General features: G+C 40.8%; 1 protein-coding gene across 4 annotated transcripts in view; it reads right to left on the reverse strand.

Annotated features, from left to right (window-relative positions):
• The window catches only part of AHI1 (Abelson helper integration site 1), a 300707-nt gene that overhangs the window by 102317 nt on the left and 173998 nt on the right, over positions 1-24392 (reverse strand). For all 4 annotated transcript variants that reach the window (XM_073575859.1, XM_073575862.1, XM_073575861.1 and 1 more), the window contains one exon: positions 9747-9858. In XM_073575859.1, the coding sequence (XP_073431960.1) occupies positions 9747-9858 (112 nt within the window). The remainder of the gene's footprint in view (positions 1-9746; positions 9859-24392) is intronic.

Genomic DNA, 24392 nt, shown 5'->3' on the forward strand with positions numbered 1-24392 from the left:
ACTACTCGTAACAGCTGATCAGCCATGGTGCCGATTATTGCAGGGATAGGCCATCAAAAATAGTAGTGGCTTCTCTGTGTTTCAACAGACATATAAAAATGATGATCATGATCACCTGCTTGGTATAATAGATTACTTACACACCTGACTGTAATAATACAAAATACATGACTTTGCAAAAGGAAAGAAAAATGAATGCCGTTTTGAAGGCCACAACAAATTTTGATTTGATTTTGGTTTTCTTTTATTCATCCACTTTGCATTTAACATTTATTTTTTAAATATTGTTAGTTGGAAGCGTTAGAGATAATAAACGTAAGAGACATAGTATGTACTATGTAGTAATTATCTTGGTTTACAGCATGTTTTCCTATAGACTATGGCCTTGATTATCATTTGTGTTTTTTTGTTTGTTTTTGTTTTGTTTTTTAAAAGGGACTTTTTTGTCTTGTAGCGCTTGTTGATCTTTTTCAACAAATTCTTCAAACTAGTGCACGTGTTGATGAATTTTCTGCAAAAACGTAGCTGCTCTATTATTCTGCCTTTTACGCCTTCCTAGAACAAAAAGTTGCATAATCCTTTAAAATGTTCCACAAAAATCAGATACATTTTGTGCTCCAATAAAGGACCAGTGTACAATTGTGTAAAGATTTGTTGACATTTTCCAAAACTGCAAATTGTGAATTAGGCTAAAAACATTTGAATAAGTAAAGCCAAGCAAACAATGCTAAGCAAAAAAAAATAGCTGCACAAAACTAAGTAACGTTAATAAAAAAATGTGTAAATGATATAATGAATAAGGTGAAAATAAACAAGTCACTATAAGAACTATTTTAACTTCAGAAAAAAAAAAAAATTATGAATTGAGGCCTAAATCTACATGGCAAAAATTAGACGTTGTCGTTTGATTCCATATACATAGGATTCTGCTTTGTGAAAAAGTGTTGGAATCTTGTAATCTGTCATGTAGTAGCAGATTGGGCATATGCTCAAAGTGAAAAAGATCTATAAAATCATAACTGGAAATCCCCTTTTACAGTATCATTTGAAGTAATGAAAGTGAGATGTAATTATTCGACAGTCCTGCCAATTTTACTTGAGCACATGCTTATTCTTGCTGAGCGTAAACGTATAGCTCACCCCTTTTAGAGAAGCATTAGGAAATTCCAACATTAACATTGAACTTAAATGATCTGCAGCACATGTGTATCCTGAACAGCTGTACTACTACACCCAAATTCCATGTGCAAAAAAATCCATTAATGTTATAAAAGCAACGGTATAAAAAAGTACATTTCGGGTCACCGGATGAAACACAAAGATTGATACCACATATTCTTGCCTCACTATACAAAAAGTCCCCCAATAAGTTTAGTTTTGCACTTAAAGGGAATCAGTCAGCAGAATTTTCTATGTAATTTGAGATAGGGTCTGATACCCCGATTGCAGTGTTGTGTCACCTACTGGTCTGCAAGCTGTTACTGTATTTTAATACAAACACTAGGTTCTCGGCTGCAGATATAGCAATGGTCAGTATGCTGAGCCTTGCATAATCCTGCCCACATCATTGATTGATTGGCAGCTTTCTGTGTACACTGTATATTGACAAAGCTGCTAATCAGTGGTGGGGATTGGCCTTACACAGAACAGTAGACTAGGAGACATGAGACATCTAGTCCTGTAATAATAATCTCCTGTTGATAAAACACTGATTTTATTGAACAGAAACACTCAGCCTAATAAGTGACATATCACTGGAATCAGGTTCTCAGCCTCTACATCATGCGCGGCTGTCAGATTACATAGCAAAAATCCTGCCGACAGTTTCACTTTAAACAAAGTTTCACTAGTAGAGTATGGTAATTCACAGTATTCACAGCATTCAGCAGCAAGGAATTCCTATTATGTAAATATGTACTTTCTGTATCAAGCTTTGCATTTTATGAATCACACTGGTAAGAAGCGTATCGCCATAGTGAGGTTAGAGGCATTAGTTACACATTTCCCTAATTCCAGAGGCAGCCAAAAAGCCACAGCCCCTGTCACATAAAAAGCCACTATCATAAAGAAATAGAAAGGCTATAGGTGGGGGTGTATTTCTTTCAGATGGATCTAGGAACCTCGGAATGATATAAGTTCATTCAAATATGTGTCTCCACTCCACAAAGTACATTGATGGCAGATTACTACACTACAGCCAAAAACAGCAACTTCTATTTAAAAAGAATATGGCTCCGTTAACAACTCATAACTTCGTCAAAACCATAATGGAACCATTATGCACACAGTATATTAATAAACTGTTAGCGCTCCTATCTGTTTTGATAAACACTTCTATTTCTTATTAAACAACTCGTAAGAAGCTTTGCCTAACTTTCTACATTCTAAATACATTGAACCAATAGATAAAAACCCAAATATAAGTCAAAGAGTATAGAAATAAAGGATGAGTGAAACAATGAAAATATGTTAAAACACCTTTATTGAAAATACATGGTGAAGTGGTGGCACGACAAGGGGTGCGTATACACACTGAAAGAATGTGAAGCATTTTGGATCCACGTCCTGCAATCTATGGAACCCTATGGGCTTAATAGGGAATATGAAATCTTTTATTAAATATTTAGAAAGGTCCTGTGTAAGTTTATTTCCTCTTTTGTATTCACATATTTGTTCCAAGGAGCCATGTCTAATTCTCTCTTTTTTTTTTTCTTTTAGAGCCCACAGTGAGCTCAAACACACACTATGGCACCGCATATTTCCTTCCCCCCTTTTAGTCCTTCCCTCATTTGTTTCATCTCCATATTCCCATTATCTCAGTCTCTCCCTCGATGTCACTCTTATGCCATATGCTCCCTGTACTGCTCTATATCTTGCTTTACACTTTTCCGCTTCTCTTCGATTGTCACGTTCGGCGCACATGCTCAGCTCACCATGTCGGGTGCAGGGAAGGTCCTTACCACGTCACTAGGACATGCGTCACCATGAAGCATGCCCGGGTTTCACCCCTTCATATATCTCAGAGCGACGAGTGCTGCAATATCTCTCCGGACAGCCACTGTGCATGCATTGATATATTGCCTCACACTTGGAGACAGGATTTACTTGTTTCTCTGTCTGTTATTTTGTGTTCACGTTACCCTACTATTCCTAGGCAATCTGCTGTATTGTCTAACACACACCTTACACTCATCTTGCACTTACCCTATTCAGCCTTACAACTTTTAACATATCCAATTGACGTGCCATATTTTTCTTTTTTTGCCCTTTAATTTTCCACTCGATCCAATATTTATTATGCTTTACCCTTTATTTTCTCTTATTTTGACCATTTTTTCCTTCCTTTATTTCATACATCATATTTTCCCTCTTCATAGGTACCTTACGCTATATGGTCATATTCTAAATTGTCTATTTGTATTTTCCTCTAGGTGTGATATTCTAGTACCATATTCCCAGATTTATAGACATTTAATTTCTACTTAAGTTTGAAAGTCTCTGACTATTTCTGTTTGCTCCAGTTGCAAATGAATGGTATAGATCTATTTTTTTTGTAATTATTTATTTTGACGAACATTTCCTAAAATTCAATTATTTGTATTTTCATTTTTTTCATGGATGTCCTATTTTCTTGACTTGTATTAGTACCACGCAGATAACACTTAATGAAGGCCCTAATAGGCTGAAACGTTGATTGAAAATTTCTGTGATTGAGAAATAAAAATATCAAGTTTAGCATAATTTTCTCTTATGTGTGCTGAAGAATTTTTTATGTTCAGTAGAGCCAAGAAGCGGTCTTTAATTTGACTGCTATAAACATTATTACATTCAAAGATTTATGTTAATTTTTCTTTTCTTGGAAACCAATCTATATGTAATATTCTGGTATTTTGTTAGTGTCTGACTAGCCATTAAGGAGCCTTCTTTTGCAATTTAAATGTCAGCTTGAAATGGCCTGTAAAAAAGGTGTAATGCAGGGAGTGTAGGTACACACCAGGCTGGTATCCAGGTCATAAATGGGACAGAAGTTCCACAAGGACTGGGCTCCAGCAACAGTGAAAAAATGTTAAAACATAACTTTTACTATGCAATTAAAACATGGTGAGAAAAAGCAGAGAGAAAAAAGATTAAGGCTCCATAAGAATTTTGGGTTAGCCACTCTTCACAGCTGTGAATTCACAGATATGAATAAGGGTGGCCAACCCAAAGTACGTATGCTTATGGAGCCTTAACCTTTTATCTTTTTCTCACTAGGTTTTTAATTGCACAGTAAAATTTATGTTTAAACATTTTTCATTGTTGCTGGGAGCCCAGTCCTCGTGAACCCTCTCTCTCCCATTTCTGTAAAAAATGTCTGTAATCAATCCTACAATACATTTACCCTGTACTTCATCATACCACAATATTTCTATAGTCTCAAAAGGTCAGTATGCAATGTAATAGCTATGACTCACATATGAATCTTACAGAGAAATGACAAAAAAATAAAAAGTACTAAAAATACAAAATCTTTATACATAATCTTAAAAATAAGTTAAAAAAGTTGCCCACTACTTGGTAGTATAGTAGTAGTATACTCACCTCCTGGGCTGGCGCTGCTCCCGCGGTGTTGGCACTCGCTCTCCCCAGGGCTCCCGTGTGACTGTTGTGTCACGTGACCCCAGCGCTCAATCGGCTAAGTCGTCATGTGCCCGCCATTGGACAAACTGAACATGAAGAGGAAGTCTGGGTTGCAGCTGATCTTTGATTTCCTCTTCATGTTCAATTTGTCCAAAGGCGGGGACAGTGATGCCAGGGCTGATTGGGTGCCCCGACACCACGTGTCATGCAACTGCATGTTAGTCCAGGACCTCGAGTGCCGACACTGCTGGAATGATGCTGGCACAGGAGGCGAGTACAGGCTTTATTATTTTATCGGGCCAAGTGTTATAAGAAGTCGATGTCCTATCAGTGGACAACCCCTTAAATAATGAATCGCAAAGTGAGGAAATCACATTACAAAGAGAAATGGATGCACATATAACAAAAGGAAGCCAGAAGCACAATGATGTGATGAGACACCATTGTCCTGTTACTTTTTTATATTGCTATATATATGTGCAATTAATCCTCCTTGTAATGCTGTTTCCTAAGTGTGCAATACATTCCTAATTTTCATGATTATGTATAAATACAGTATAGATTTTCTACTTTTTAACACTTTGTGGGTATTTTGGTCTTTTCTCTGTAGGATTTATTTGAATGTTTCAACAAACCTTCAATAGTCATTTAATGGCTTGCCGATACACGCAAAGTGGCAACATCTGTGTACATAGGATCACATCATATTAATCAGAGCTTTTATCTTAAGTTCCGGATATGCAAATTATTCATGCAAGTCTCAGTCTTTCTAAATTCTGCATCTTTCTTGATTTTAAACCAATAAAAATGATTTTTTTTAACTAAAATATTGTTACACTTCCTATGTACCTGGGGACAAACATACACCTGGGTTAATGTGCTACATAGCTCACTAATTAGGAAGTGTCACTCATTAAATTTAGGGTCGTCTCACTTATAGGACTAAAAGCTATATGAATACAAAAGGCAGGTAGTAGAAAAGTTTTTGTTTTTTTTAAAGTTAAAAATATCTTTAAGAGGTGCATGCCTCTGAAGGGATCAGGCGATGTGCAAAGTGTAATGGGCCTATGTGTACTTCTCGCCACAAATTTATTTAGGCTGCTTTTACACTTAGCGTATTTTTGCAGGCCGATTTTGCGGCCCCAATAGCTTTTTATGGGGCTGCAATATTGGCCCGCAAAAATTCAATGGTGCGCCGTGTGCCGTACGACCGTATATACGGCTGTGCAAAAATATTGAGCTTGTTCAATATTTTTCACGGCGTACGGACACGGCGCCCATTTCCGGTTTTGCGGAACGCCATTTTTGTCTCCAATACTATTTCCATAGTAGTGGGAAAAAAGAAACAGCGATCCGCCAACATTTTTTGCGGCCCGTTATTGCGGTACACTACAAAAAATGTGGCGATATGGCCCACAAACGGACCGCAAAAAATGCGGTACGTGTAAAATCCCCCTTAGTCAGACTGGAGTAAGATTTGTAACATGAGGAACACCACTGCTACTCATGAATTTCACAAGGAGAAGTCACCATGCCCTGTCACGCCCCTACCTGGCTCTAGGTCCACTCACTTTGTCAGAGTTGGAAGAAACTGGCGTATAAAACTCTTTTGCAGGCTTGCGTTGCACAAAAATGTTTCAACTTTTCAAAGTTGTTTATGCTAGCTTTTTAACATAAAAGCTTTGATGAGTCGGGGCTTATGTCTTAAAAATTGAAACAAACAGTAAATAAAAATAATTTTTTATCTATCCCTGTGTTACTATAAACATGATTTTAAAGACACAAAAATGTTTTTAATGGTTAATGTTATGTTGTAAATAATAAGTACACTATGGAAATATCTTTTAAATATTGAATTTTCTACCAGATTCTTAATCTTTTAAACTATGAGTGTATTAGATTGTCAGGCTCACATTTTGCCTTCTAAAAAGGTTGGGGGTAAACCATCACCTGACTATTTTCTCATGAGAAAGGTTTTTCATCTTTTTTCCTCCCCAAAAAAATAAATCTAGTTTTTCAGGTTGTTGTACTTTTGTTCTGATGTATTCTGAAGGGCTAAAGGGTGCACCAGCTTTACACAATTATTTACATTTCCAAAGCTTGGTTGACAGTGAAAGGCTAGCCGGACAAGTCAACTGAGGAAGGAGAGTGGACAGAGGGAATACAATTACATATAGCGTAGATAATAAGCCAACTATAACCTAGAAAAATAGCAGTCTACATATATGTAAGGTTTACTACTATTTGTCAATTTGTTTTAACTGATTTATTTGATTATATACATTACATAGCTTGTACAACTGACCTACCAATTATATACCTCTGGGTATATAGACTTTTTTTGCACTATTTTTTCAACATCTTCAGAATGACAGTGTAAAAGGTTTTCTAAACTATTTTTTTATTATGTGATAGGAGCTGAAATGCCCTGCAAGTCAGTGGGAGTCCAGGTCCTTCGCAAGATCTGCATCAATCACCTAATGGCTTGTAAGAACGTTGCAAACTGTCAGACTTTACATTAAAGGGTTTGCCCACTACTAGGACAACCCCTTCTTGAACTAAATGTTTGGCCCGATAAAGTAAAAAAGCCTATACTCACGTCCCAAGCTGGCGCCGTTCCCACGGCGTTGGTACTCAATGTTCCCAGGGCTCTCATGCATTGTTGTGACACAGGACCCTGGCGCCCAGTCAGAGCTGGTATCACTGTCCCCGCCTACATATGGATTGAACATGGAGAGGAAGTCCAACTTGCAGCTGATCCCTGGCTTCCTCTCCATGTTCAATCCGTACGTAGGCGGGGACAGTAAGGCCAGCGCTGATTGAGCGTCGGGGTCAAGTGTCACAACACTACGCAAGAGCCCTGGGGAGAGTGAGTGTCTATACCGCGGGGACGGTGCCAGCACTGGATGTGAGTATAGGTTTTTTTATTTTATAAGGGGCAAATATTTAGTTCAAGAAGGGGTTGTCCTAGTAGTGGCCAACCCATTCAAGTCCCTATCGCTCTGCATAGGCTGACCAGTTCTATTTCAAAGGCAGCAAAAAATTGCTAAGGCCAGGTTCATATAGCGTTAACACAGCCCGTTCAACGCATAGCGTTGACGGGCTGCGTTAAAGCTATAGCATAACGCGATATTATTATTACTATTTATTTATATAGCACCATTGATTCCATGGTGCTGTACATGAGAAGGGGTTACATAGAAATTACAGATATTTACAGTAAACAAACTAACAATGACAGACTGATACAGAGGGGAGAGAGGACCCTGCCCTTTCGGGCTTACATGCTAAAGGATGGTGGGGAAGGAGACAGTAGGTTGGTGGGTTGCAGCAGTTCCGGTGTTGGTTGAGGTGATATGCGTTATGCTATACCGCAAGCGCTGATGCTTCATCAGCGCTAGTGGTGACGGAGCCTCAGACGCTGCATCCCGAGTCCGAGGCTCCGTCAGTGAATAACTGCATGTCGCGAACGTGTGCCGCTTTATGGCATATGTCGCGATGCGCGACATAATGGGGGTCTATGGCGGCATTAACGGACTGCGTTACACCGCGTTATACCGCGGTGTAACGCAGTCCGTTTAACGGTCTACCATAGCGCAGTGTGACTCCAGCCTAAGTCTTACTAGCCAAACTTTTGGCCATGACTTTACAAGTGAAAGAACATATCCAAAACTCATATACGGAGATTTCAGAAGCAATTTGCAGCAAAAAAGTTTACTTGAATTGCATATTTATTACGAGTTTTAGACCCTTTTTGCTCCTGGCTTTTCCAAAAGCATATGGTGTACATAGAAGTCTAGTTAAACTTGTGACACCATGCACAAAAAATTAGGAAAGAATGGCAGCTAATATTAATAAATTAGCCACATGTTAAGACTATCCAGTCTAAAAAATTAGATACTATTGATAAATATGCCCTATGGTGTCTGGTTGCAGCTCTACACCAATACTAAATATTTTTTTGCCAAAGGATTAATTTACTATTAAGATAAATAAATGAGATATCCAATGGGAATAAGAAGGAAAGTCTGGATCAAAATCAAATCAAAGTCTGCAACTACAGGTGATTGAGAACATAACTTGTAACAATTCATATACCGTGGATGTTAAGTAATCTGCAAATAATTTAAAAATAAGATAAACTAAAATCTTCCATATAGAAGCTATAAAACTTTATACACTTGTGTTTATATTTAAAGGGGTTGTCCAGGACTGTTTACACTGATGGCCTATCCTTAGGAGAGGTCATCAATGTCTGATCAGTGGGGTTGCAACACCCAACACCTCCAACGATCAGGTATTTTCAGTGTCGGCCGGGACTGCTCAACTGCACAGCACAGCTCCATTCCCTGTATAGTGGCGGGTACTGTACATCCACTACCTATCCAAATCAATATGGGGTGGATATGCAGTACCTGGCAGCGGCCACTGTTCCATTGACGGAGCTGTGTAGCTCCACAACTGAACAGTTCAGACGTGCCGACAATGGTAACAATTGATCGGCAGGGGTTCCGGATGTCACACTGATCAGACATTGATGACCCATCCTAAGAATAGGCCATCAATGTTAAAATCCTGGACAACCCCTTTAATAATAAAGGACAATTTCGGGAAAGAGCTTCCAAATTAAATAGTGGTAATATCGGACACTTCAACATATTTGTTTGTTAGTTGGTATGTCTTATACCGGGATAGTAATTTTTATAGTGACCTGGGACCAATTTACAAATGAAAGATTGTAAAAAAAAAAGAAAAAAAAAGTTATTATATCTGCAATGACTCACATGGGTTTAAAACGCTTTTATTTTAATGATTACTTTATTGCTTTTAGTCTAGATGTATTATTTTTGTAGGATTTTATGAACAATATTTCACGGATGGTTACCACTGTCTTTATTGAAAAGAAATATGTGTCATATGATTTGTTGAGGGTACCATATTCCGAGGTTGCACAAACTCCATGGATGCATGGTTGCTACATACCACTACATGTTATAGGTGAGACAATTTTGGATCTTGCAGCAAAGTGTTAGCTATATGTTACATGCAAAAACGTGCAATGAAATACTATTGGAGTCTAGATTACACATTTCTGACTTACAACAAACATAATAAAATGTTCTTACCATATGTAGTGGTACCAGAGGTCTGCAACTGTATGCTAGGTGTTCCCGTTAGCCTGAATTTAGAATGAGGGGATAACAAGGAAGGGGATGGTAGGAATCCATTGGATCCACTCTAAAAATAATAAAAATATTCAGAAGGATTATTATTAGATCTTACATGATTATGTAATCGTACAGTGGCAAAAGTATGGGTGGAAATTAAGTTACAGTTTCAACAGGGCTGTTATCTTTGCGGAAGTCCAGAAAGGCAAATGTCATCACACAGTACAGCAAAATAAAGTACCGTACTGTAATACCTGATAAATTATTTTCCCCACGTTTCCAAGCCAATTCTGTGAAATTATATAATAAAACATTGGGTCATATTTATGAAGGATATGCAACAATAACACGGCTGCATGCAGTTATTCATCTTGGACAGCACACAATCTGGATTAAGACTTGTGGCATAAGGTACGCCGTAATTCATCACGAAGTAGACAAGCAGATGTCACCATGTCCCGTTCTGCCTCAGCTCTGCCCATTTTGGTGAAGCTGACTGAAACTCCAAATGTTACAGAGCTTTGTGGAACTCCGTGTTTCACAAAAATTTTGAAACTTTTCAGAGTTTTACAAGAATCAAGGCCATGGAGTTTGATGAATTGGATACCATAGTTTCATGGATGTATACACACATTTGTGAAAACCATGGATCTGCGAGACTCAAAGGAGGTTCTATTCTGATACATGGATAATAGTCGGTCATTCGAGTCTACGGTGATCTGTGAAACATGGAAGCGAATTGGAATGCTTCCATTTTGCATCTGTGTCTTACAGATCTATTGCTTAGTGATATATCTGAATAAAAACATGTGACCTTCAAACCAGGGGTCTTATTATTAACTTGGAATTAAAGATATTCCTTCATAACATATGTGGTGTGACTAAGTCCCTGGTAAAGTGCTGGAGGGGAGATATGTTTAACGATGCCTAAAGGAGTCAGTGATATAAAACCCAGAGTTTTTCCTCCACCACCACAATAAGTGTTGTGAGGGTTAAGCCAAGCTGCATAATAGACTGGCTTTTATGTGGACATCCATAAAGCAGGTGGGAGGATGTCCACCTTATCTCCACCTGCAGAGCCAGCACCGCCGGGTGCTGACAGGACCTGTGTAGTGACAGTCATGTGATCAGTCACATGAGGGGAGGAATCACATGGTCTGGAATCAAGTAGCTGGCCTCCAAAGGCAGGAGGTGTCAGTGACTCCAGGAAAGTGTTTGTGCAGGTGTTAAAGGACCTGAGCCTTGGACATTGCTGACCTTCAGCGGACTTGTTTTGTCTGGTGTTGCTGTTTTGCCAAGAAGGCAGTGTTTATTTTCCCAGCTTGGTTTATGCTGCCTTTAACCCCTTCATGACCGGAGCTTTTTTCGGTTTTGCGTCTTCATTTTTTTCTCCCCTTCTTCCCAGAGACCATATTTTTATTTTTCCATCAATATGGCCATGTGAGGGCTTGTTTTTTTGTGGGATGAGTTGTACTTTTGAACGACATCATTGGTTTTACCATGTCGTGTACTACAAAACGGGAAAAAAATTCCAAGTGAGGTGAAAATGCAAAATAAGTGCAATCCCACACTTGTTTTTGTTTGGCTTTTTTTTTTTTTTTACTACGTTCCCTAAATGCTAAAACTGACAGCCATTATGATTCTCCAGGTCATTACGAGTTCATAGACTCCCAACTTGTCTAGGTCCTTTCTTTATCTAAGTGGTGAAAAAAATTCCCAACTTTGCTAAAAAAAAATAAAATAAATAAATAAATTGCTAGAATACCCGAAGAGTCTCCATTTTTCGTGATATCGGGCTTATTTTTGGGGGCAAAAGGGGGGTGATTTGAACTTTGATTTTTTAAATTTTTTTTTAATGTTTTTAAAAACAATTTTCTTTTTTACTTTTGGCATGCTTCAATAGTCTCCATGGGAGACTAGAAACTGCCACATAGAGGCAATGATCAGATCGCCTCTATATACAGTAGCAGATTTACTCACTTGCTATGAGCGCCGACCACTAGGTGGCGCTCATAGCAAGCCGGCACTGATAACCATAGAGGTCTCCAGGAGACTTCCGGTTATCATGACAACACACCGGTGACCCACGATTACGTGACGGAGGTCACCAGTGTGCCTATTTCCAGCGCGATTGCCGGAAGCGCTTGTTAAATGCCACTGTCAGTTTGCCAGTGGCATTTAACTACTTAATAGCCGCGGGTGGATTGCGATTCCACCCGCGGCTATTGCGGGCACATGTCAGCTGTTCAAAACAGCTGACATGTCTCACGTCAACAAGAAGGAGTTTGACATCAGCGTAAATGTACGCCCGATGTTGGAAAGGGGTTAAATATAATTAAAATCTACAACCAAAAAAAAATTGTATGTATCCTGCTGTAATATCAATTGTCCAAGCACATATTTTACAGGATGTCAGCTACCTACTTAATCATTTTAATTTCCTAGCACAGAACATGTTTAATCTCACATCAGATTTTTTTTTGCATACGTATGTTGCTATAGAAAATGCAAAGTTTTCTCGAATACTCTCACATGAATACAAAATGGAAATACTTACTCATGTAAATAAAGGACACAAGGCTTACATTCCTTTAAAAAAGGTCATACTCGTTCAAACACAACCTTAAATATCAATTTAAATATATTTACATGATCTATAACAGAGGAGCAGATGCTGTTTTCAGGAAAAAGTACAAATTAAAGTGAATCTATTACAAGCTTTTTGCTATGTAATCAGAGAGGAGCAGAGACCCTGATTCCATCGATGTATCCCTTACTTGTTTGCATACTGTCATTTTGATAAAATCACTGATATATCTGCTGCTCTGTATAACCCTGCCCCCAAACAGTGATTGTCAGCTGTGTACACTGTTCATAGGCAGAAAGCGGCTAACTACTGGTGTCTCTAGCGGTGCAACTAGAGTTCCAACGAGAATGAAGACTACATGGCACAAGGTAACTAATCTTTCAGTGATATCTCCTGCTGATAAAACAGATTGTACTGAAACTCCAACAAGCAACCCAGAAAGTGATACGTCGCTGGTTTCAGAGTCTCTGCCCTTACATTGTGCTGCTCTCAGATTAAATAGAAAAAAACCTATTGATAGATTTCTGTTAAGAAACTTATAAAAATATAGTAATTTTTTAAATGTTTAAAGATCACCAGAAAATGTCTACAATGTTAAGAAACAAAACCCACGCTCCAAAAAATATTCTATTAAATTTGATTGTTGAAAAAAATGCTGCAAACCAGTATGAAAATAAAAGACTACTTGTAGGAACCTGGTTGGTAATTGCAGGATGTCCAATCTCGACTGCCAGAGAGTATAAGTCCATGCGCACACGTTTCGGATCCGCAGCGTTTTTGATGCGCAGATTTGCACCAAATCCACAATATAGTGCCTAACCAATGATAATCAATGTGAATCCAGAATTGGTGTGCACATTCATATTGATTAACCACGTGGATTTGCAGAGTTTTATTTTCCACAGCATGTCAATTTTTTTTGCGGATCTGCAGCGTTGCTGCACCCATTGACTTCCATTGAGTCAGTCAAATCCGCAGCAAAACCGCAGGTGTAAAAAGGTTTGCGGATTTGCTGCGAATGTGCGTGCAAAAAACGCTGCAAAAAAGCAGCAAGAAGAGTGTGTGGGCGGAGACTGTGTGAGTGGGGAATATGTGTGAGCGGAGAATATGTGCGTGTCTGTTTGCGGGTGTCTGTATGTATCTGTGTGTGCGCGGGTATGTGTGTAGGCAGGCATCGTCTGATGGGACTTCTTTCTACTCCCATCTAGCTATGTCTGCTGTCACATTTATACAGTGACAGCATGAGCTGATGATGGGATAGTAGTCCCATCATCTGGCAACTGTGTTGAGTAGTAGAAAAAAAAAAAACATTCAAACAGCTAGTCCCCAACACCTTTGATCTCCTGCAACAAAATAAAATAAACCAACTTATACTTACCTTTCCACCATAGTCCATTTAATAACGAGTGTCCCACGACGATCTCGTGTAGAACAGTCACATCGGGAGATGTGACTGCTCAACAGGACCTCTGGTGATACAGTGACAGGAGATAATCCTCCCGCAGAGTATTACTCCACCACGGTGAGTTCAATGGAGTTCATGTTGTCACTTGCGGCACCGCTGGGTGAGAAAATCACGAACTCCGATGAACTCTGATACACTGCGGGAGATATTACTTCCTGTCAGTGTGTCATTGGAGGCCGTGTACCTGTTCTACACGTGAGATCGTCGTGGGACACTCGTTATTAAATGGACTACATCAGACAGGAAGTATTTGTGTTGGTTTGCTTTATTTTTGTTGTAGGAGATCAAGGGCATCAGGGAATTAGGTGATGTAATAAGTATGCTTTAATTAAGAATATTGAAGTCTGTGCCTTTATTTCAATTAAAGGATTTTTTACTGGGTGTCTATGTTTTACTTACAATGTGACTATGGGGTTAGTAATAGGGGCGTCTTATTGATGTCTCTCCATTACTAACCTCGAGGCTTGATGTCACAAAGGTGACACCACCCCCCCCCATCTATTTCCCCACTTGCCACCACTACAGGGCAAGTGGGAAGAGCGGAGTGCCAGAATTGGCGCATCTATAAGATGCACCATTTCTGGGGTGGCTGAAAGCTGATGTTTTTAGCTGGGGGGCCAATAGCCATGGACCCTTCCTAGGCTATTAATATCAGCATGCAGCTGTCTGCATAGCCTTTGCTGGTTATTAATTATAGGGGGACCCCATGTCATTTTTTTTGGGGGGGGCTTCCCTATTTTGATAGCCAGTAAAGGCTAAGTATACAGATGTGAGCCAATATTAATAGTCTGGGAAGCTCCATGGGTATTACCCCCTTCCCAGGCAATAAACATCTGCCCCCACTAGTCGGCTTTCCCTCTGCTAGTAAAGAAAATTACGCGGGAGCCCACACAATATTTTTTTCAAATTTTTTGAAAATTAAACAGATATTGCGTTTCATGCATATTTCGTGTGTGTGTCTTTATTTAAATCTTTATGTACCAGTTTATTATGTTCATTAATAAACCTTGGGCTTGGTGTATATATATATATATACACACACACACACACACACACACACTGTATATATACACACACACAAACATATATATACGCACAAACATATTTATATATACAGCTCTGGCAAAAATTAAGAGACCACCACATCAAAACCATGTCATGGGCAGCCCATTCTCTAGACCCAAGCCCCATTGAAAACCTCTGGAATGTAATCAAGAAAATGATGGATATTCACAAGCCATCAAGCAAAGAAGAACTGCTTACATTTTTGCTGCAGAAGCAGTGTGAAAGACTGATTGATGGCAAGCATGCCAAGACGCATGAAAGCGTTTTTTATAAATCATGGTTATTCCACAAAACATTGATTTCTGAACTCTTCCTGAGTTAAAACATTAGTATTGTTGTTTTTAAATGATTATGAACTTGTTTTCTTTGCATTATTTGAGGTCTGAAAGCATTGTTTTTTTTTAAATATTGACCATTTTTCTTTGTCAGAAAAAAGACAATTTATTGCTTGGAAATTCGGTGACATGTCAGAAGTTTATAGACTAAAAGAACAATTTACATTTTATTCAAACATATATACCTACAAAAAGAAAAATCAGACAAACTGAACATTTGAAAGTGGTCTCTAGTGATGAGCAAGTATACTTGTTGCTCGGGTTTTTCCGAGCATGCTCCACGTCTCCTGGTGTACTGGCCTATCTCCTGGTAGCGCCTCCAGCCTCTGGACACTATGCTGACAGACACAGCAAACCTTCTTGCCACAGCTTGCATTGATGTGCCATCCTGGATGAGCTGCACTACCTGAGCCACTTGTGTGGGTTGTAGAGTCCATCTCATGCTACCACGAGTGTGAAAGCAAAACCAACATTCAAAAGTGACCAAAGCATCAGCCAGAAAGCATTGGTACTGAGATGTGGTCTGTGGTCCCCACCTGCAGAATCACTCCTTTATTGAGGGTGTCTTGATAATTGGCAATAATTTCCATCTGTTGCCTATTCCATTTGTACAACAGCATGTGAAATTGATTGTCAATCAGTGTTGCTTCCTAAAGGGCCTGTTACACATAGCGATATCGCTAGCAATATGGCTATAACGTCACTGGTTTTGTGACGTTATAGCGATATCGCTACATGTGATACTTACCTCCAACCGGCTCCCCTGCTGTCTGTCGCTGATCGCGCGAGAATGTCCTGGGCCGTTTCTCGTCGGCCACTTCCTGTGGCACCGACGAGCGTCGCGTGGAGGCGAGTTTGAGGACGTCAGGATCGCCGCGTCTGACAGGTAAGTAGCGACCCCTGCTATGTCGTAGGTGAGATCTGCCTGTGTGGCAGCTCACTAGCGACCACTTAGCGATGCAACAGTGATCCATATCGTTGTCGGGATCGCTGGTGCATCACTAAGTGTAACGGTACCCTAACTGGACAGTTTGATTTCACAGAAGTTTGATTTACTTGGAGTTATATTCTGTTGTTTAAGTGCTCCCTTTATTTTTTGAGCAGCGTATATATACACACACACATACAAATATTGGACAAGGAAATGATATTACAATATTTTTTGTTAAATAATATATCTTTATTTAGGTTACAAATTGGCATGAAAAATCCACATGAAAAACGCATCAAATCCGTGCGAATTTTCATCTGCGCTTTCTGCCAAGCGAGGAAGAATCAGTGCAGGTTTTTTTGCAAAAGCAAATCCGCAACGTGTGCACATACCCTAAGACCTCACTAGTTACCATTCACACATGTAAAAGTTTTAGGCAAGTGTAGAGATTAATGTTGCAGCTCAAGAATACTTTGAAAAATAGTATTAATAGTTCCGGTTTAACAATTAACAAAATGTAAAGTGAATGAACAAAAGAGAAATTGAATCAAATCAATATGGTGTGCCCACCCTATATCTTAAAAACAGTAATCAAAGCATCCGTTGTCCTAGGTACACTTGCACACAGTTTTTGAAGTAACTTGGCAGGAAGGTTGTTCCAAACATCTTGGATAACTAAACACATATCATCTGTAGGCTTTTAGAAATTTGTCTCTTCATGCAATCCTACGCAGACTTGATGTTGAGATCAAGGCTCTATTCGGGCCATATCATCACTTTAAGGACTCCTTGTTCTTATTTACACTGAGGATAGTTCTTTAAGGGAATCCGTCCCCCCCCCCCGGACGTATATGGCCTATTAATATGGGCACACAGGTGACAGACATGTTACACTAGCCCTACCTGTATGCCTCATATTAGCGGTTTTGTTATTGAGAAAACTTATTTTAGAGTATATCTTTATACTAGTGATTTCTGGAAGAAATTCCTGCCTCCTGTCTTCATTACAATATCAAGCCCTCCCATGCATGTCACAGAGCCCTGTGATGTGCAGTTGTGACTCCAGAATCCCGCGCCTGTGCCCTGCACACTCTCCACAGTTGATACAAATTCCTCCATTCTATGGGCAATGTACTCAGGGATCTTATGCACAGGAGAGTCACTGTTACCTCCGGCGTGCACAAGGATAAGGTGTTCTACCCACTTCTTACCAGCATAGTCATCGCTAGGTACTGTGTTATGAATGAGTCACCGTAGGAGGCAAAAACAGAAATACAAGCTAGGTCCAGAAAACCAGAGAAGTTAGCAACTATCAGATTGCAGACCCCTGAACCTATCAACACAACTAGCAGTAGCCGTGGGGGGTTCATACGATGCCCTAGACCCCTCGATCACAGCCGGAGAATTAAACAGGCCTAAAGAAAGAAAGGGGAAATCTAAACTGCCCCAGAGCAGACCCCAAAGCAATAGGCAGCCCCCAACATATAATGACGGTGAAGCAAGATGAAAACACTAACACAGACAGAAAGATAGACTGAGCAAAGACGGGGCCCAAAACTACCTAGATAGGAAAGAACAGGAAGGCTGCTGTCTGCAATCTGCCAAAACCCTATCAAAGACATAAGCCAACAAGCTGATATGAAAAAGGCCCTGAATCAGCTAGGCTTCAAAAACTAAATCAGCACTCAGGTATTTTCAGAAGACAGAGCTAAAGGAATTCAGCACACCCCAGCAGGGAATGGCAAAAATCCAGAAAAACAAAGCAAAACAAAGTCAAAGCACAAATGCAAAAAGCCGAGCAGCAAACTTAGCTTTAGAGGAGCAGGAATTCAGACTGGTCTCCAAGGATCCCACAGAGAAATCACCCGCAGGGCAGAAGGGCGTCGGCAGCCTTATATCCAGTCAGTAACTCCACTCAGCCAGTCATCATCATCAGCCTCAGGTGTTTGATAATCAGGCTCACTACCTTTCTTTACCAGAAGAGGGAGTTCCTCGGGCCTCAGTAGTGAAGGGGAAAATGAACTCACAACAGTACCTCCCCCTTGAGGAGGGGGTCACCAAACCCTCAACTACGCCGCCAGGGCGATCAGGGTGAGCCCGATGAAAGGCACGCACCAATCTTTTGGCATGAATATCAGAGGCAGAGACCCAGGAATTATCCTCCTGACCATAACCCTTCCACTTAACCAAATACTGGAGTCTCCGTCTAGCCAGACGGGAATCCAGTACTTTCTCTACCTCATATTCCATGTTACCTTCAACCAATACAGGGTCTGGAGGTGCCACCCCCGGAACAACAAGTTCAACAAACCTCTTCAACAAAGATTTATGGAACACATTATGGATTTTAAATGTGACAGGAAGAGCCAAACGAAAAGAGACCGGATTAATAATCTCCACAATCTTGTAAGGTCCAATAAATCTAGGCTTAAACTTAGGAGAAGCCACCTTCATAGCAATATTTTTTGATGATAACCACACCATATCACCAACCTTAAACTGGGGACCAATGGTCCTATGTCAGTTGGAAAACCGCTGGGCCTTTTCCTGGGAGAGAGATAACTTATCCACCACTTGGTCCCAGATCTGGTGCATTCTCTCCACCACAGTGTCAACACCTGGGCAGGCAGAGGGCTCCACCTGCCCTGAAGAAAATCGAGGATGAAACCCAAAGTTACAAAAAAAAAGGTGACATCAAAGTGGCAGAACTAGCTCTATTATTTAAAGCAAATTCGACCAAGGACAAAAATGAAACCCAATCATCCTGATCAGCAGAAATAAAACATCTCAAATATGACTCCAAGGTCTGGTTTGTTCTCTCTGTCTGCCCATTGGTCTGAGGGTGAAAAGCAGAGGAGAAGGACAACTGAATTCCCAGCCTGGAACAGAAAGTTCTCCAAAATCTAGACACAAACTGGACTCCTCTATCAGATACAATGTTCTCAGGAATCCCGTGCAAACGAACCACCTGTTGTAAAAACAGGGGCACCAACTCAGAGTTAGATGGCAACTTAGGGAGTGGTACAAGATGAACCATCTTAGAGAACCTATCACAAATCACCCAAATAACAGTCATCCTTTGAGAGACAGGCATATCAGAGATGAAATCCATTGAAATATGGGTCCATGGCCTCTTGGGGACAGGCAAAGGCATCAACAACCCACTAGAGCGAGAACACGATTTAGACCGGGAGCACGTCCCACAGGACTGCACAAAATTCCTGACATCACGAGACAAGGAGGGCCACCAAAAAAACCGACTCACCAGATCTCTAGTACCAAAAATACCTGGATGACCAGCCAAAGCAGAGCAATGAACTTCAGACATCACTCTCTTCTTCCACTGGTCAGGAACATACAACTTTCCACAGGGACAACGCTCAGGTTTGTCCTCCTGGAACTCTTCCAGCGCACGTCTCAAATCGGGCGAGATGGCAGAAAGAACTACCCCTTCGCCTAAGATGGTAGCAGGCTTGGTCACCACAGGAGAATCAGCAAAGAAGCTCCTAGAGAGGGCGTCAGCCTTGACATTCTTAGTTCCAGGAAGAAAAGAAACCACAAAATCAAAACGTGTAAAAAACAAGGCCCACCTAGCCTGTCTAGGGTTCAAGTGCTTAGCCGACTCTAGGTAAATCAAATTCTTGTGGTCAGTGAGGACCACGACTTGATGCTTAGCTCCCTCCAACCAATGTCTCCACTCCTCAAATGCCCATTTCATGGCCAACAGTTCCCTATTCCCCACATCATAGTTACGTTCAGATGGAGAGAACTTTCGGGAAAAGAAAGCACAGGGATTCATTTTAGATGTTACAGGATCCTTTTGGGACAAAACAGCTCCTGCACCAATCTCAGAAGCATCCACCTCTACCTGGAATGGAAGTGAGACATCAGGTTGCTGCAAAACCGGGGCAGAGGTGAATCTTCGCTTCAGCTCCTGAAAGGAAGAAACAGCCTCTGGAGACCAATTTAACACATCAGCACCCTTCTTAGTCAAATCAGTCAATGGCTTGGCAATACTAGAAAATTTTGCTATAAATTTCCGATAAAAATTAGCAAAACCCAAAAACTTCTGGAGGGCCTTCAAAGAAGTGGGCTGAACCCAATCGTAAATGGCCTGTACCTTGGCCGGGTCCATTTCAATAGTTGACGGGGACAAAATAAATCCCAAAAAAGAAATCCTCTGTACTCCAAAAAGGCATTTAGATCCTTTGACATACAGGGAATTCTCCGTCAAGATCCGGAACACAGTCCGAATATGTTCCACATGAGAATCCCAATCCTTGGAGAAGATCAAAATATCATCCAGATAGATAATCAAAAATTTATCGACAAAATCTCAGAAAATATCGTTCATGAAGCACTGGAAGACAGAAGGGGCATTAGTGAGCCCAAAAGGCATCACCAGGTACTCAAAATGTCCCTCCGGAGTATTAAACGCTGTCTTCCATTCATCCCCATGCTTAATGCGAATAAGATTATACGCCCCCCTGAGGTCAAGCTTGGTAAACCAGCAAGCACCTTTAACTCTGGAGAATAGATCAGAAATCAGGGGTAACGGATACTGATATTTAACAGTAATTTTGTTGAGGTCATGATAGTCAATACAAGGTCTTAATGATCCATCCTTTTTGGCTACAAAAAAAAAAAAACGGCACCTAAGGGTGACGAGGATGGTCTAATATGACCCTTCTCCAACGCCTCCTTAATATAGGATCGCATAGCCTTGTGCTCGGGTACAGATAAATTGAAGAGCCGACCCTTGGGAAATTTACACCCTGGGCTCAGTTCAATTGCACAGTCATAACTCCTATGAGGAGGCAGAGACGCAGACTCATTTTCACTAAATACATCATAAAAGTCCGCCAAATAATCAGGAACATCATGCGACTGAGGAGAGGTGGAAAACACCGGAGCCTCACTAAAGGCACACCGACAACCCCAACTCACCACAGACACAGATTTCCAATCCAAAACTGGATTATGAATTTGTAACCAGGGAAACCCCAGAACAATAGTATCATGCAGATTATGCAACACCAAAAATCTGCAATTTTCTTGATGGCCTGGGGCGACCCGCATTACCACCTGGGTCCAAAACTGAGGTTTACTTTTAGCCAAAGGAGTAGCATCAATCCCCTTCAAAGGGATAGGCGTCTGCAGAGGTGTCATCGGAAATCCACAACGTTTAGCAAAATCCATGTCCATTAGGTTTAGGGCTGCTCCCGAATCCACAAAAGCCTTGGCCGAAAATGTGTACAGGGAGCAGATCAGAGTAATAGCCAGAAGAAACTTAGGTTGAACACCCCCAACAGAAAACGTGTGTGCAAAGCGTTTCTCTCGTTTAGGACAGACAGAAATAATATGCGAGGCATCTCCACAGAAAAAACACAACTTATTACGCCTTCTGAACTTCTGATGCTGCTCTCTGGAAAAAACTCTATCACATTGCATAGGTTCAGACATTTGTTCAACAGGTGGCAACACCTCTCGTGCAGCTTTGCGTTCGCGCAAACGCCAATCAACCTGAATGGCTAATGACATAGAATCGTCAAGACTAGAGGGAACAGGAAATCCCACCATAGTATCTTTTACGGCTTCTGACAACCCCTTCCGAAAGAGAGCAGCCAAGGCATTATCATTACAGGTAGCAAGTACTGCCCACGTTCGGAATTTTTGACAGTACAATTCTGCAGAATCACGACCCTGGTTCAATGCCAGCAGGGTCTTTTCAGCCTGACCAATGGCATTAGGTTCGTCATACAACAACCCCAAGGCCTGAAAAAATGCGTTCACATTAGTCAGAATAGGATCATCTGGTTTCAAAGAAAACGCCCAATCCTGGGGATCGTCACGCAGCAAAGAGATGACAATTTTAACCTGCTGAGCGGAGCTCCCTGACGAGTTAGGCTTCAAGGCAAAAAATAATTTACAATTATTTTTGAAATTCAAAAATTTAGACCGATCCCCAAAAAATACATCAGGTGTAGGAATCCCCGCACTTCCGCAGCGAGCTGCTCCACATGATCAGACAATTGCTTTATCTCCATTGAGAGAAAAAAAAAATTCCCCCTACGGCCTCAGAGATATAGAGGAAAAAATATACACACCTTTTTTTTTTTTTTACAATTCTTTCCTGCTATTGAGTACCCTAGGATCTGCGGTATGGCGGGTGATTCTGTTATGAATGAGTCACCGTAGGAGGCAAAAACAGAAATACAAGCTAAGTCCAGAAAACCAGAGAAGTTGGCAACTATCAGATTGCAGACCCCTGAACCTATCAACACAACTAGCAGTAGCCGTGGGGGGTTCCTACGATGCCCTAGACCCCTCGATCACAGCCGGAGAATTAAATAGGCCTAAAGAAAGAAAGGGGAAATCTAAACTGCCCCAGAGCAGACCCCAAAGCAATAGGCAGCCCCCAACATATAATGACGGTGAAGCAAGATGAAAACACTAACACAGACAGAAAGATAGACTGAGCAAAGACGGGGCCCAAAACTACCTAGATAGGAAAGGACAGGAAGGCTGCTGTCTGCAATTTGCCAAAACCCTATCAAAGACATAAGCCAACAAGCTGATATGAAAAAGGCCCTGAATCAGCTAGGCTTCAAAAACTAAATCAGCACTCAGGTATTTTCAGAAGACAGAGCTAAAGGAATTCAGCACACCCCAGCAGGGAATGGCAGAAATCCAGAAAAACAAAGCAAAACAAAGTCAAAGCACAAATGCAAAAAGCCGAGCAGCAAACTTAGCTTTAGAGGAGCAGGAATTCAGACTGGTCTCCAAGGATCCCACAGAGAAATCACCCGCAGGGCAGAAGGGCGTCGGCAGCCTTATATCCAGTCAGTAACTCCACTCAGCCAGTCATCATCATCAGCCTCAGGTGTTTGATAATCAGGCTCACTACCTTTCTTCACCAGAAGAGGGAGTTCCTCGGGCCTCAGTAGTGAAGGGGAAAATGAACTCACAACAGTACTGTGTGTAAATATGCACATGGTCCCTGGCGATGACTATGCAGGGAGGAAGTGGGGAGAGCACCTTATAGTCGCGCACACCGGAGGTCACAGTTACTCGCTGGCGTCTGCGCAGAAGTTCCCTGAATACAGTGCTCATAAAAGGGAGGAAAAGGTATGGATTGTGGAGGGAGTGCATGGCGCAGGAGGCAGGGATTTAAATCATTAACATAAGGAAAGAATATAAGATTTCTCAGCAACAAGACAATAATGAGGCTTCGAGGTAGGATTAGTGTAACATTTCTATTACCTGTATGCCCATAGTAATAGGTCATATACGTCCCGAGGGTGACAGAGTCCCTTTAAGTATTTAAGAATACATTGATAAGGGGGTTACTAGTTGGCGGTGTGTTCTGGCACAGTTTCATATTGTCCATCCAGCACTGACAGTCCCACATCATGTCAAACTGACAATGGAAATTATTCATATTTATTCATCAATAAAAATAAGAAACAGAACATTGAATGCTCAGAAAACATTCTTCAGAATTGCTATTTATTTTTTAATTTAAGTGATGTAGTTACTGAAACAAACATGCAAGTCAGTAGCAATGACAGATGTGTAAAACCAGTAAAAAGTAAAATAACCCTTAAAAGACCAGAGAATGTTTCATTTTTATGCTTTCCTTTTTTCTTCACTTTCTTCTAAGGGAAACAGACATATGAAAGCTTGTTTTTTGCAAGACGAGTTGTAGTTTTGAATGGCACAATCCACTTTACCATGCAGTGTACTGAAACCCTGAAGCCCGAGGGGAAAAAAAATTGCAAGTGGGATAAATTGTTAAAAAAAAATATATATAATGCAACTCTGCCATTGTTTTTTGGGATTTGTTTATACGGCGTTCATTGTGCGGATAAAAATGACCCTGACACATAATTGTCCAAGTCAGTCCGATTAGTCCGGTTTCACATTTGCAGTTGTGTCCGCAGCATTTCTGACGCATACATCTGCATGTGTCGTGTTTTCTTATCTTTAACGTTGTGGACGCAGGTTTGTATGTATTCGACCGCGTTTGCTTACGCATGCGTTGCTTCGGATTGTGCGGTGGGGCGCGGCTAACGGAACATGTTGCAATTTTGGAGGCGGCAAATTGCCGCCTCCAAACGCATGGGGAAGGAATGAGTCTAAACAACGCAATACAGTCTATGGGAACGCATGCATACGCTTTGCTTTTGCATGCGCAATAATTAACATAAGACACGCCCAT

This window comes from Dendrobates tinctorius, unplaced genomic scaffold (assembly GCF_039654945.1).
Source record: "Dendrobates tinctorius isolate UK_male_01 unplaced genomic scaffold, ASM3965494v1 ptg000046l, whole genome shotgun sequence".
Lineage (NCBI taxonomy): Eukaryota > Metazoa > Chordata > Amphibia > Anura > Dendrobatidae > Dendrobates > Dendrobates tinctorius.